At 39.6% G+C, this 13,481-nt stretch overlaps 1 protein-coding gene across 2 annotated transcripts in view; it reads right to left on the reverse strand.

Moving 5' to 3' along the window:
* Positions 1-13,481, reverse strand: part of Kiaa1328 (KIAA1328 ortholog) — a 287,235-nt gene that overhangs the window by 48,250 nt on the left and 225,504 nt on the right. For both annotated transcript variants that reach the window (XM_032885880.1, XM_032885881.1), the window contains one exon: positions 1,107-1,215. In XM_032885880.1, coding sequence (XP_032741771.1) covers positions 1,107-1,215 — 109 coding nt within the window. The remainder of the gene's footprint in view (positions 1-1,106; positions 1,216-13,481) is intronic.

Consider the following 13,481-nt stretch of genomic DNA (forward strand, 5'->3'; position numbering starts at 1 on the left):
TAAGATATGAGGTATTTAAGTGCCCCAAACCAACGCTATCCTCAAGGAAACATAAAACAAGTCCTTTTGAAACTGATGCTTCTATATATTGGGTCTTAAGTATAAAGTTATGGGAGTTGCTATATTAATATGAGTAGTTTTAAATGATATATTTTCTCTAACTCTAGAAATAGATGATCAAACAATTGGCCCTTCTAAAGTCCCTGGTATAAGCCAATGTCAAGATACCCTTAAGCACAAAATTCACTAGGGTTTTCAGAATTTAGTCATTTAAAGTTACCACTAACATGTTGCAGATTGGTTCTAATGCCACTTGTGTTAATTTGGCTCCCAAATTACTTGGGAACCTGCACTTCTGCATGTAAGAAGCTGAGGGTCCCTATCCCCAGTTAGCTTTGACTGGTTAAAAAAAAAAAAAAGCAATAGCTGGGCAGGGAGACAGAGGCGGGACTTTTAGGTTCCTGGGCAAGGGACGAAGGAGAGGAGAGAGAGGATCACCATTCCTGGGGAAGGAATAAGATGCAGGCTTGAGAGCTGCAGGAGACAGAATACCAGCCCTGTAAGAGCCGGGAAGAGTGGCCCTAGTACCGCATTCCCACCCCAATTGGGTCTAGGGCAGCAAAGGTGGAATATAAATTTTAATAAGTAATAACTCAGGAGTATCGGAGGAAAGGCATTAGCAACATGGAAGTTTGGGAATGGTCCAGCCATTGTGCAGTTAAGGCATAATAAAATATAAGGCTGTGTCTGTGTGGGTGCCTTTCATTCGAGAATGCAGAGCACTGGGGCAGTAGCGAGGAATGTCTGCACTCAGCCAGGCGGATTAGAGCAGATGAACTGACTACAGCAACACTGAGGATGAGCTGAGAAGGCCACTGCTAAGCAGCGTTTCTGGGGACAGGATACTTCGGGTTTCTATGGAAATCCTTGTCATCTGTCACGATCATTTCAGAAAAGCACAAATATAAAGAAATCTGTAATGAATTTGCCAAATCTAAAGCTTGATAATAAGTGCCTGCTGAGTAAGATCCAATTGTCAAGATTCCTTCAGTCTTGTAAACATTCTCCTATGGAGAACACTAAGTCAAAGGATCTCTTAGGCTCACCTTGAGGTTTTGTGCTTGGATGACGATGAGGCTGGTGTCAGGGGGTCTTTAGGGCTTTGTGTTGACATAGGAGATGTGGAAGCATCTTTTCTAACTCCCGTTGCTGTCTCTGTATAAACAATAAAGGGAATAACTTGAGTATTCAATAAAGGAAATGCAAAGTTTACTTCAATAACAAAGTAGACCATTTGAGGAATCCTAAAGCCTCCAGAAGAGACTACTGCTTCCCCCCTGAAATGGGACAATGGCAATTAAAAAGTTCCTTACATGGGTTTTTATAAATATCAGTGATTCACATTGCTTTACTGAAGAACAAACAAAATCCACCTTTGTGCAATAACAGACTAAATTATTTTGTTTTTAGACATATTTCCCTGTTATATTTCTGATGATTTGGGTTTACTATGAAAATGCCAAGAAAGCAAACTGTTTTAATTTGTTCCATTTAACTATTATTAACAAAAGTCTTCTTGTTGACAAAACAGAAAATCTTGCATCTCCAGACCTTTCAAGTTGATGGGGTCTCTTTAAAATTAAGATTAGATATTAACACCCCATTTCTTTTAAGAACTGTGTACTGGACTGCAACATGGATCATGTTAAAGACATGACCAGTATACCTTCATTGTAGGGTCTTAGGAGATTCCTAAGCAATAATTTCTCTTCCCATAGCCTGGCCTGATCTGGCTCCTGTCCCATTCTAATAAGTACTCATTAGCTGACTAGTTACTTTTTTCTCTGAGATGTCAAGTAAAATGATAGTATTGTAAGGACACATCTTTTCTTTTTGGTTTTATTTTATATTTATTACTTTTCAACAACACAAAACACCCATCTTTATTGTGGAGGACTGTGAGAATTCTGGTTCGTTGGAAACTGCTGCCCAGCAGGCATTACAAGTCTATTTGGAAAGATCCGCTCTTCCTTGTAGGAGTGAGTGGTTATCTGTGTAACATCAGAGAGTTTTTGGAGTGTTAGGAATACCACATCCTGAAATGCCAATAATGCAGAGCACTGCTCTTTTCTCAGTGCTTCTCTGTGTACATGGGAAGTGGGTTCCAACTCCGTCTGGATCTGGTCTGTCTCTCCGTCTCTTTCTATCCACAGTTTTACCTTTTCTAGAAATCATTTTTCATAATTCTATAATACCTTCACTGTGTATTAAATTGACACATTAACAAATAGTGAAAAAGAAAGATGGGACTTCTGTGGCTGGCCTAAGGTAACAAAGATATTAAGGCAGAAGCCTGCATCGATTTCCAGGCAACAGGGAGGGTTGTCTTCACTGTCTTTCACCATTATGAAAAGTGCGAGGCATTAAGAACTCAGCATCACAGTATCTGGCGGTAGGAGTAGGGCTACTCTGATATGGAAGCCAGAAGTTTGAAAGTAAGAAATTAAAAGCATGGAATTTGATGCAGAGATTTACATGAACAAAAACACTATATTAAAATTCACAATGTTCAATATATAGTTTGTTCAAGGAATATTTATTAAATATCACTATCACTTGATTCCTTTCCAATGACTATCTTGAGTCAGTTCTTTTAACAGTCTGGAGTTCTTTTACTGTCCCCATGCTATGGAACTCAGATGAAAATCAAGCATATGCCCAGCACTGCACAGCTGTTGAGGGTGACACTGGTTTGAATGCAATCAGGCCTGGTTTGCTGTACAGACTTTTAGCTACTGTGTTAGATACCTTGAGCAAGAAAACAGTAACACCACCAACAGAGTACCAAACTGTTCTCAGGAGAGATGATCCTGGTGGCAGATGTAAGGACAGAAAGAATAAAATCAGAAAATTTAATATTCCAGAGAATTAAGAACAGATTGGAGGCAGGAAGCTGAAGATACTTAACAAGTAGAAACAACTAGTGGAGAGGAAAGAGGACATTTCTGGTTATGAATATCCTTTAGTTACTATCTTGCAACAAAATGCCAGTCTTTTTTTGTTTCGATATTTCTGTTAAAAGTTGGTTCTATGATACTTTGAAAGAGTGATGTTGAAGAAAGGAACTTTCAGAAGATCCAATTTACAAACATATGCTCACTCATTTTTCTGAAAGGTATATGATCTCCAGAAGGTCAAGAATGTTGCCATTCAAAGTATAGGTTAAGTTTATTCTCTTTTGTCTTTTAACTCTGAAACTTTTTGTTGTTGTTGTTGTTGTTGAGACAGGGTTTTTTTTTTCTCTGTGTAGCTCTGGCTGTCCTGGAACTTACTTTGTAGACCAGGCTGGCCTTGAACTCACAGAGATCCATCTACCTCTGCCTCCCAAGTGCTGGGATTAAAAGCATGCACTACAACCCAGCCTCTCAAAGTTTTTTAAACATTTATTAATGTGTGAACATACCTATATTTTTTGCACATACAGATGAATGGGGGTATTTCCTATCTATATGTAGCTGGGTTTGTGTGCCTATCCATTAGTCAACATTTCAGATATATTTTTTCCCGATTTGGTATTTAAATATTAAGAACTTCTGTTTTTGGACTTGTTAAAAACAGCTGAATTGAATCATATGGTCAGTTTTGCTTGAGGAATGCTCTATATGTATATAACTATATATATAATGTTGGCATAACTGACCCCAGATCAAGTGTCTACACTGGTGCCTAGGACAACTCCAGTTTCTGTTTCCAGTCATGATATCTTTGTTCCTCAGGGTCAAGTACTATTTATTATTTCTTTTCTGTCCTCTATAGCTTTAGCATGTATGTATTTGGTTTAAACATTTCTTTAGCATTGTTCTTGACTTGTATGAAAACTAAAATAAATTCTTAAAGTTTATTTGTTGATGATTGTGTATTGCTGTTTGATCTCTTTGGTAAGTCCTCTTCTACTCAATGCAGTGTTACTATGGTTGGCTATATATACATTTTATTTATATTGCCAAGTTTCTTCATACCTCTGTGTGGTCAGGTTGTTACATGTGCCAATCATAACTTGTCCTATAAAAATGTTCCACGTTTGTGCCTGACATTCTTCCTCCTTTCCTTATCTAGCACTGTGGTAGAGTCAACTGATAACTTAGGTTTTGTGGGCCAGACAACTCACTATGTTCAACTCTGTGACAGCAAAGAAAACAAGCCAAGGCAGTATGAGGAGGAAAGGCACAGCTGTATTCTAATGAGCTTCACTTGGAGTGCACTGGAGTTTACTTGCAGTTCCTTCCTCGTTTTTTAAGAGTGTGTGTGTGTGTGTGTGTGTGTGTGTGTGTGTGTGTGTGTGTTCAGTCTTTTATAGTGAATATTATATTCTATGCAGGTTTCACAATAAGTTCCTCTTACTACTTATGAAATCTCCAACAAAAGATTTTGTTAAATCTTTTTTTCTCTGTTGCCCGAGATGATCATGTGGTTTTTGCTTTCTTTCTGCTAATGTGGTGGATTACATTGAATGATTTTTCTGAGTTGAATCACCTTTGCATTCCTAAATTAAATCCCACTTGGTCATGATTTATCATCTTCTTAATATGCTGCTACATTCAGCTTGCTACTGGTTTTTGCTTGGGCTATTTCAATGCATATTTATAGCAGGCATTGGTCTACAGTTTGTTTAATGATTGCATGGTTTCAGCAGAGGGAACTCTTAAAATAAGTTCAGATATATCCCTTCCTGTTCTATATTCTAAAAATGTATGAGCAGTATTTGCCATAATTCTTAGAGATTTGGTAAAATTCACTTGTAAAGTTATATAGCTCTGGCTTCTATAACAGGAGAGTTTAAAAAATATATTATTGTTAAAGACCTATCAGATGTTTTATTTTTGGAGTAGAATCTAGTAGTTTGTCTGCTCAGTTTATCTAGGTCTTGTAGCTTCTTGTATATTTCTCTCACAATGTTACTCTCTAACCCTAGGAGGCTGCACATGTTCATTTGGCTTTTAAGGTTCTCACAGAATATCATATGAAAAGTGCATTAGGCAGAACAGAAAGCAGGGCTCCTGTCAACCTTCTGAGGAATCTATAGACAGGTCAAAACAAATCCCTGGTATCTGTTTCCACTGAAATCAGGTTCTTTCATCTGTGCCTGGGCTGACATCTTAGACTGATGCCTTCTTTGGGAGAGGATCCACAAAGTTCTCCTACCATGTTTCTGCAAAGCCTTTCCTTCTTTAGAGTTCTGATGAGATGAGTTCTTAATGGTGTGGCCTTCAGAGTTTCTAGTGGAGGATGAGACCTTGGGTTATCTACTCTACTTTTTTTACTGGCATGGTATGATACCATAACTTGACACAATTATTACAACAACCACAAAAACATACCCAACATCTCAGTTAGCAAACTATCAAACTAATGGGTGAAAAGAATGTGATGACTGTGATTTGACAGGAAATGTTCCCACTAAGGCTCTGATGGAAATGCTGGCCTCTAGCTGGTGGTGCCATCTTCGGATTCTAGAGACATTATACAGTGGGACCTCGCTGGAGGAAGTACGTCATAGGTGTGGGGGTGGAGGGCGTGTTCACACATGCCGGGAACCTTTGTCTCTTTCTCTGCTTCCTGCGTACAAGAAATGAAGTACAGTCTCCACGTACGCTTGTCTCGTCAGGATGTCTGCCTGACTGTGGTGGCTACCAGAACCACAGTGTGACACTGAGAACCAGAATCAAGTCCTTGCTCTCTAAAACTGCCTTTACAGGTGTTTGGTCAAAATGATAAATAATATTACCTCAATTGCTACAGGAAAAAATAGATTTGATTAAATCAAACTCCTATGTATGACAAAGACTCAATCATCTAGGAGGAACTTTTTCAACCTGGTTTAAAAAATAACAAAAAGCCTAAGTAAGAGCACACCTAGTGGGCGGAGACTGTCTTGAGACCTGCAGCAGACATGAGAATATTCTTTTACCGTTTTATTCCATAATTACAGAAAGAAGGAAGTTGTTTATGGCTTTAGCTACATCTCAGTCCCAATCCTCAGTACTCTTTAAAAGGGTCATGCTAGGAGGAGACAGGGCCTTCAAAGAGGTCATCAAGGGTCAATGGAATCACATACTCCTGTATGACTGCTGAAGGTGGTGTCTTTGGAAGGAGAGACACTTGGGAGGCATATATATGGAAAAGAGCCATGGGAAAGAAGAGTGAGATAAAGCTCTCTGTAAGCCCAGGGAATGGCTTCAGGGAAGGAACTGATTAGCAGAGAGCACAGGGAACTTCTGGTAATCAGGGAAATGTACTACATATGAACTAGTATAAATAATTGTCAGACTTATCAACTACATTGAAGACCTGTGGAATTGCATTGTATATAATTAACCTCAATTAGAATAAAAGGAAATGAAATAATGACCATGTTTTCTTGACTTCTTGGGCACTGCTATTTTAAGGCCTCACTATAGTCTTTCTCTTTGACATTAGCAATCAATCATCATGAGGATTTTAATGACGTAAGCATATATTTTGCTTAAATAACTAAATTACTGCCAGCATTGAGGTCAAAAGGTCGAACTGATTAGGTCCTTATTTTGGGAAAATGAAACAAGGGCAAAAAAAGAAAAATCAATATATTTAATGTTATGTTAATTCAGTCAACAAATATATAATGAGCTCCTTCCACATGTGGAGTTATGTTCTAAGATACAGACATACAAGTTATTGTCTAGTGACAGAAGACCCGACATATACAAGTTGAAAAGTAGATTGTATTTTGAGGTATTTCTTTCATTATCATAGGCTGGAGAGTATAGATGCCCTGGTTTAAATGACAATATTTCATATTTACATTAAGATTAACTCTTAAAGATAAGGTCTTATATTTGAAGTCCTTTTTTAGTGAACTATATAGCATGATTTACTCTACTGTCTAGGTTTATTCATAGCATTCCACTGTGCTTGCCTTCTGTGTGCTGTTGATAAAGACATTGATATTTAGCATATTTCTTATTTCATACTCTGGGAATGAGTTCATTATTATGATTAAATATATGATACAGATGAGAGTAATAATAAAGGGAACATAAGCAAATGATCCTTAAAGGCTAGATGAAAACCACTTCTGTCCTTTGATTCTTCCAACATACTTAGTTTGCCTCTTGTGTTTATCCACCATGGGTCATCATGATGCACACATCACTATGAGCATAGGCTCACTTATAAGCATCAGCAGGGACACTAGTGATTGTTTTTTACTTCAGTGAAGTCTAACACTAACATTTTCCAGTAAGAAAAATGTTTTTGAGATCTTCTCAGGGAACTCAACCAACGATGGATGATGGCCATGTAAGGTTAGCCAAAAAAATCCCCAAAGGAAAAATGAAGAGTATGGCCAGCATTTCCAGCTAAGTTGAAATTATGCTGGAGTGAGGTTCTGCCACAGATGTGAAGAGATTCAGAGATTCATGATAGGGACATCAGGAGGGATCCACAAATAAAGCAGGGACCTTCGGAAGGGCTTTCAAATAGAGTTCAGAAAGGGTAATGCCAAGCCCTATGGTCTAATAGTTTCATTCTGGAATGTGTGCCCAGTGGCTTCAGCCTCTGCTAGTTGATCAGCATCACAGGGAAAATGCCCCAAGTTCCCAGGGCTCTTGTGACAGTGGTAGAAGGTAGAAGTCGTTCTAGAATGTTTGCTGAGGCATAGCAATAAGGGAGAAGCAGGAAGAGCATGTGAATTCCCACTGCCCCAAGCATGCCTTCTAAAAGCTCTTGCACCAAATTTAGATTTTCCAAAGTAACATTTCCTCCATTCTACATAGCTCAAGGAAACAAACAAGCAAATAAATAACAAAAACCCACAAACAACACCAACAACAAACAATGAAAACAGCATTCTAAGCACTAATGGAAGAGAGAGTTTATATGTAAGCTAATATTGATAATAACATAGCTAATCTTGTTATCATAAGGCTGTTCGCTGAGCCAAGAGTCTGTCTCTTTTATGTTTAGTGCCAAGAAAGTTGGCAGAATGGTGAGGCAAACAGGAGAGGTAAAGGAGTGAGAGATGGTAATAAAGATTAATGGCCCTGCAGTAAATATCCTGTATGTATGTAAATATCCTTCATGATTAAAGAACAACAAAAGAAACAACTGATATAAAACAGAAATGTCTACTGAAAGACTCTGTTATGCTAATGAGAGGAAAGCAATTAAGGAGGGGCCAACCAAACAGTGTAGCATGGGCAGTTAGTGCTGGGTCAGGCACTATAATAACCCGGGCATCCAGACACAGTGTGCACTTGGGAAAGTTAATTCAGCCACTGGGCTGGGTGCTGCAGCAAAGGCCGTACAATAATCCCATCCTCTCTCTAATCTGCCCACACCAGAGAGAGAGGGAGAGAGCTCAAGGGGGCAACTGCATGTCTTCAGTAATCAGGCAGACCATAAAAGAAGAGAAAAATACTAGAAAATCTTCTCTAGGAGTAGAAAACTTCATGGTTCCTATGGCTATCTTAAATGCCAAACATTCAAACTTTTAAACAGATGAGGTTTCTGGCGTTTTATCACACTATCTTCTCCCACCGTTTAAAAACAAAGGAAAAAGAGGAGTGAGGGGAGAGGCTGGAAAGTCAAATGGCAAACGGCAGTGGTCCTGGAAACTGCCCATATGGGACAGCATCCTTTGAATTACAGCCACTGTCTAGCAGGACTGCCAGGACTCACTGTGCACAGGCAAAGAGCTGAACAGAAGCAGAGGGCACAGCGCAGGTAATGGGTTCTAAATTCCTCTTAGTCAAAATGACTTTTTTTTCAAATTAGAAATTGATTTTTTTGGGGTGGGGGACAGCAGCTCTTTCCAGGCTTCTGGCGAGAAGCAGGGAGGCATGCAGACAGACATGGTGCGGGAGGAGCTGAGAGCTCTACATCTCGATCCATAGGCAGCAGGAGACTATGTCACACTGGCCAGATGAGCATATATGAAACCTTAGAGCCCACCTCCAAAATGACACACTACCTCCAACAAAGCCACACTTACTAAATAAGGTCACACCTCCTAATAGTGCCACTCCCTATGGCCAAGGATTCAAACACATGAGTTTATGGTGGCTCAAACCACCACATTATACTTCTTGGTCCTCAATGCCATAACATAACGCAAAATGCATTTAGTCTAACTTCAAAGACCCCATAATCTATCATAATCTCAAGAATGTTCAAAAGTCCAATATTCAAAGTCTCTTCTGAGACTTATCCAATTTCTTAACTGTAATCCCATATGTCTTAGGGTTTTACTGCTGTGAACAGACATCATGACCAAGGCAACTCTTCTTTTTTAATTAAAATTAATTAATTAATTAATTTTTTTAAAGATTTATTTATTTATCATATACAAGTACACTGTAGCTGTCTTCAGATACACCAGAAGAGGGCATCAGATCCCATTACAGATGGTTGTGAGCCACCATGTGGTTGCTGGGAATTGAACTCATGACCTCTGGAAGAGTAGTCGGTGGTCTTAACCGCTGAGCCATCTCTCCAGCCCTAATTAATTAATTTTTATAGACAGCCATTGAACATGAAATTTGCTTAAAATTCTTCCCTGCTCATACGTTTAATGCCCTGTCCCCTGTTTAACAGCATTAGTAGTCACAATACAACACTGGGCTGGAATGCCATTCTTCTACTTGGGGAGACTTCTACTGTTGTATCTGACTAATACATTTTTTTTCATTTCTTTTATTGGATATTTTCTTTATTTACATTTCAAATGTTATCCCTTTTCCTGGTTTCCCTGCAGAAAGCCCCTATGCCATACCCCTTTCCCTGCTTCTATGAGGTTGCCCTGAATCCCTGCCCTGGCATTCTCCTACACTGGGGTATCAAGCCTTCACAGGACCAAGGGCATCCTCTCCCAGATGCCTGATACAGCTACATATGTAGCTGGAGCCATGGGTCACTCCATGTGTACTCTTTGGTTGGTGGTTTAGTCCCTGGGAGCTCTGGGGTGTCTGGTTAGTTGATATTGTTCTTCCTAGGGGGTTGTAAATCCCTTCAGCTCCTTCGGTTTTTTCTCCTACTCCTCCATTGGGAACCCCATTCTCAGTCCAGTGGTTGGCTGTTAGCATTTGCCTCTGTATTTGTCATGCTCTGGCAGAGCCTCTCAGGAGATAGCTATATCAGGCTCCTGTCAGCATGAACTTCTTGGCTTCAGCAATAGGGTCTAGGTTTGGTGACTGTATATGGGATGGATCCCTAGGTGGGGCAATCTCTGGATGGTCTTTCCTTCAGACTCTGCTCCATACTTTGTCTCTGTATTTCCTCTTGTGAGTATTTTGTTCCCCCTTCCAAAAATGACTGAAGCATCCATACTTTGGTCTCCCTTCTTCTTGAGCTTCATGTGGTCTGTAAATTGTATTTTGGGTATTTCAAGCTTTTGGGCTAATATCCATTTATTGGTGAGTGCATACCATATGTGTTCTTTTATGATTGGGTTACCTCACTCAGGATGATATTTTCTAGTTCTATCCATTTGCTTAAGAGTTTCATGAAGTCATTGTTTTTAATAGCTGAGTAGTACTCCATTGTATGAATGCATCACATTTTCTGTATCCATTCCTCTGTTGAAGGACATCTGGGTTCTTTCCAGCTTCTGGTTATTATAAATAAGGCTGCTATGAACATAGTGGAGCATGTGTCCTTGTTATACGTTGGAGCATATTTTGGGTATATGCCCAGGACTGGTATAGCTGGGTCCTCAGGTAGTGCAATGTCCAATTTTCTGAGGAACCACCAGACAGATTTCCAGAGTGATTGTACCAGCTTGAAATCCTACCAACAAGGGAGGAGTGTTCCTCTTTCTCCACATCCTCACCAGCATCTGCTGTCATTTGAGTTTTTGATCTTAGCTATTCTGACTGGTGTGAGGTGGAATCTCAGGGTTGTTTTGATTTGCATTTCCCTGATGACTAAGGATGTTGAAGATTTCTTTAGGTGCTTCTTGGCTATTTGATATTCCTCAGTTGAGAATTCTTTGTTTAGCTATGTATCCCATTTTTAATAGGGTTATTTGATTCTCTAGAGTTTAACTTCTTTGTATATATTGGATATTAACCCTCTATCAGATGTAGGATTGGTAATGATCTTTTCCAATCTGTTGGTTGCCATATTGTGACCAACTCTTATTGCTTACAGGTTCAGATTCAGTCCATTATCATCAAGGTAGGAACATGGCAACATCCAGGCATGCATGGCACAGAAGGAGCTGAGAGTTCTACACCTTCATCTGAAGGCTGCTAGCAGAATACTAGCTTCCAAGCGGTCAGGATGAGGGTCTTAAAGACCACACCCACAGTGACACATCTATTCCAACAGGGCCACACCTTCTAACAGTGTCAATCCCTGGGCTAAGCACATACAAACCATCACACTGTATAATATCAAAATCAAAACTAGACCACATACTTCCAACACGCAGTAGCAAAAGATATAGATTACCATTAAACCAGCTAGGTAGGCTCCAAACTCTGCATCTCCATGACTGATGAAAATGTTCTTCAGATTTCCAACTCCTTTTAGCTTTGTTGACTGCAACACACTTCTTTTTCTTGGATTGGTTCTATTCCCTGTTAGCAGCTTTTTGTGGCAAGTATCCCATGACTCTGACATCTCCAACATTTTGGGGTCTCCAAGGAAATTCAGGCTTTACCCCTGCCACATGCCCTGGCCTGTGACTATTTTTCTTAGTCATGGAAGAATATTTCATAACCCCTTTCTTTCTAGGTCTTCATGCAAGGACACCTCTGTCATATATCTGGCCTCAACAACTTTCCTTAGTAATGAAGGGAAATTCTATATTCCCTTTCTTCTATTCTTGACTCTAAAGCCAGGGCCATGTTGCTGAAGCTGCCAAGTTCTGCTACTTGCTGTGGCTGGAACATGGTCTTCTTATTCTATTATATCTTCACCAGCTTTCTGTTTCACTGCATAAGTTTGGCTGTCCTGGAACTTGCTCTGTAGACTGACCTTGAACTCAAGAGATCTCCATTCCTTTGTTTTCTGAATGCTGGAATTAATGGTGTACACCACCAATCCTAGACCTAAGCTTTTCTTTAATTCCTTTTCACAAGATGGAAGCTTAGTTCTGTGGGATCTTACCCTGAGGCCACCACTCTCTTGATTCTACTTAATATCTTTAATCTGTTTATTTCCTTGGATACAGGATTTAGCCACACTCTGTTTTCTGATACCTCCTTTATCCTCAAACTGTACATTTTATATTTTTCTTGCTTAGTTTGTAAAACACACTCTTCATAAGAGTAAACCACAGGACAGAGTCTCTACTAGAGACTCTGTAATTATCTCAATTTCTTCATCTTAGGCTCAGGTAGACTCTTCAGATAAGAATGCAGCCACATTCTTCAGTAAAATGACAAGAATAATCTCTAGGCAACGTTCTAAAATTCTTCTCTGAAACCAGGGTCCACAGTTCAAATCATCCTCAGCATCATTGTCTTTCATATTCTTACTAATATGACTGATTAAAAAGGTTTAAATGGTTCAACAGTTTTCCTTTTCCAAAGTCCCAAAACCCACATTCCTCCAACCAAAAGCATAGTTAGGTCTATCAGAGTAATACTCTAGTCCCTGGTACCAACTTCTGTCTTGGAGTTCATTGCTCTGAAGGGACATCTAAACTAAAGCAACTCTTATATAAGAAAACATTTAATTGGCACTGGCTTATAGTTTCAGAGATTCAGTCCATCATCATCATGGCAGGAAGCATGGCAGTCTTCAGGCAGACATGTGTTGGAACAGGACCAATGCATCTACATCTTAATCCACAGGCAGCAAAAGAGACTGTGTCACATTAGCCATATATGAGCTCACAAAGCCTGCCTCCACAGTGATACACTTCTTCCCACAAGTACACACCTTCCCCAACAGAGTCACACCTCCTAACAGTACCATTCCTTACAGCCAAATATTAGAACACACCAGTCTATGGGGGCTATCACCTACAAACCACCATACTCACAGGTTAGTACCTAGGGCTATCTCCATCACCCTAGAACACAGCAATGCGTGCAGCAGTTGTTGAAAGAAGGAAAGGTGCACATACATTTTCACAAATAAATAAGCTCATGTGAGAGTCGTAGAATTATAAAGAGTAGGTCGCTTAACATTAGCAAAAGAGCTTGCCTGTACAAGAGAGCATGTAAGAAGAAGAAATCAGGATAATAGTCCTGAGGAGGGTGTGAGCAGAGGTAGCTTATGTCTTATACATCTGTCCACAGGAGACTCATCCTTTCAAGTCAGTCCTTTTTAAAAAAAAAAAAACATTTATTTATTTTATTGACATAAGTACACTGTCACTGTCGTCAGACATACCATGAGAGGGCATTGGATCCCATTATGATGTTTGTGAGCCACCATGGGGATGCTGGGAATTGAACTCAGGACCTCTGGTAGAACAGTCAGAGCTCTTA

The sequence above is a fragment of the Rattus rattus genome, chromosome 15 (assembly GCF_011064425.1).
Source record: "Rattus rattus isolate New Zealand chromosome 15, Rrattus_CSIRO_v1, whole genome shotgun sequence".
Lineage (NCBI taxonomy): Eukaryota > Metazoa > Chordata > Mammalia > Rodentia > Muridae > Rattus > Rattus rattus.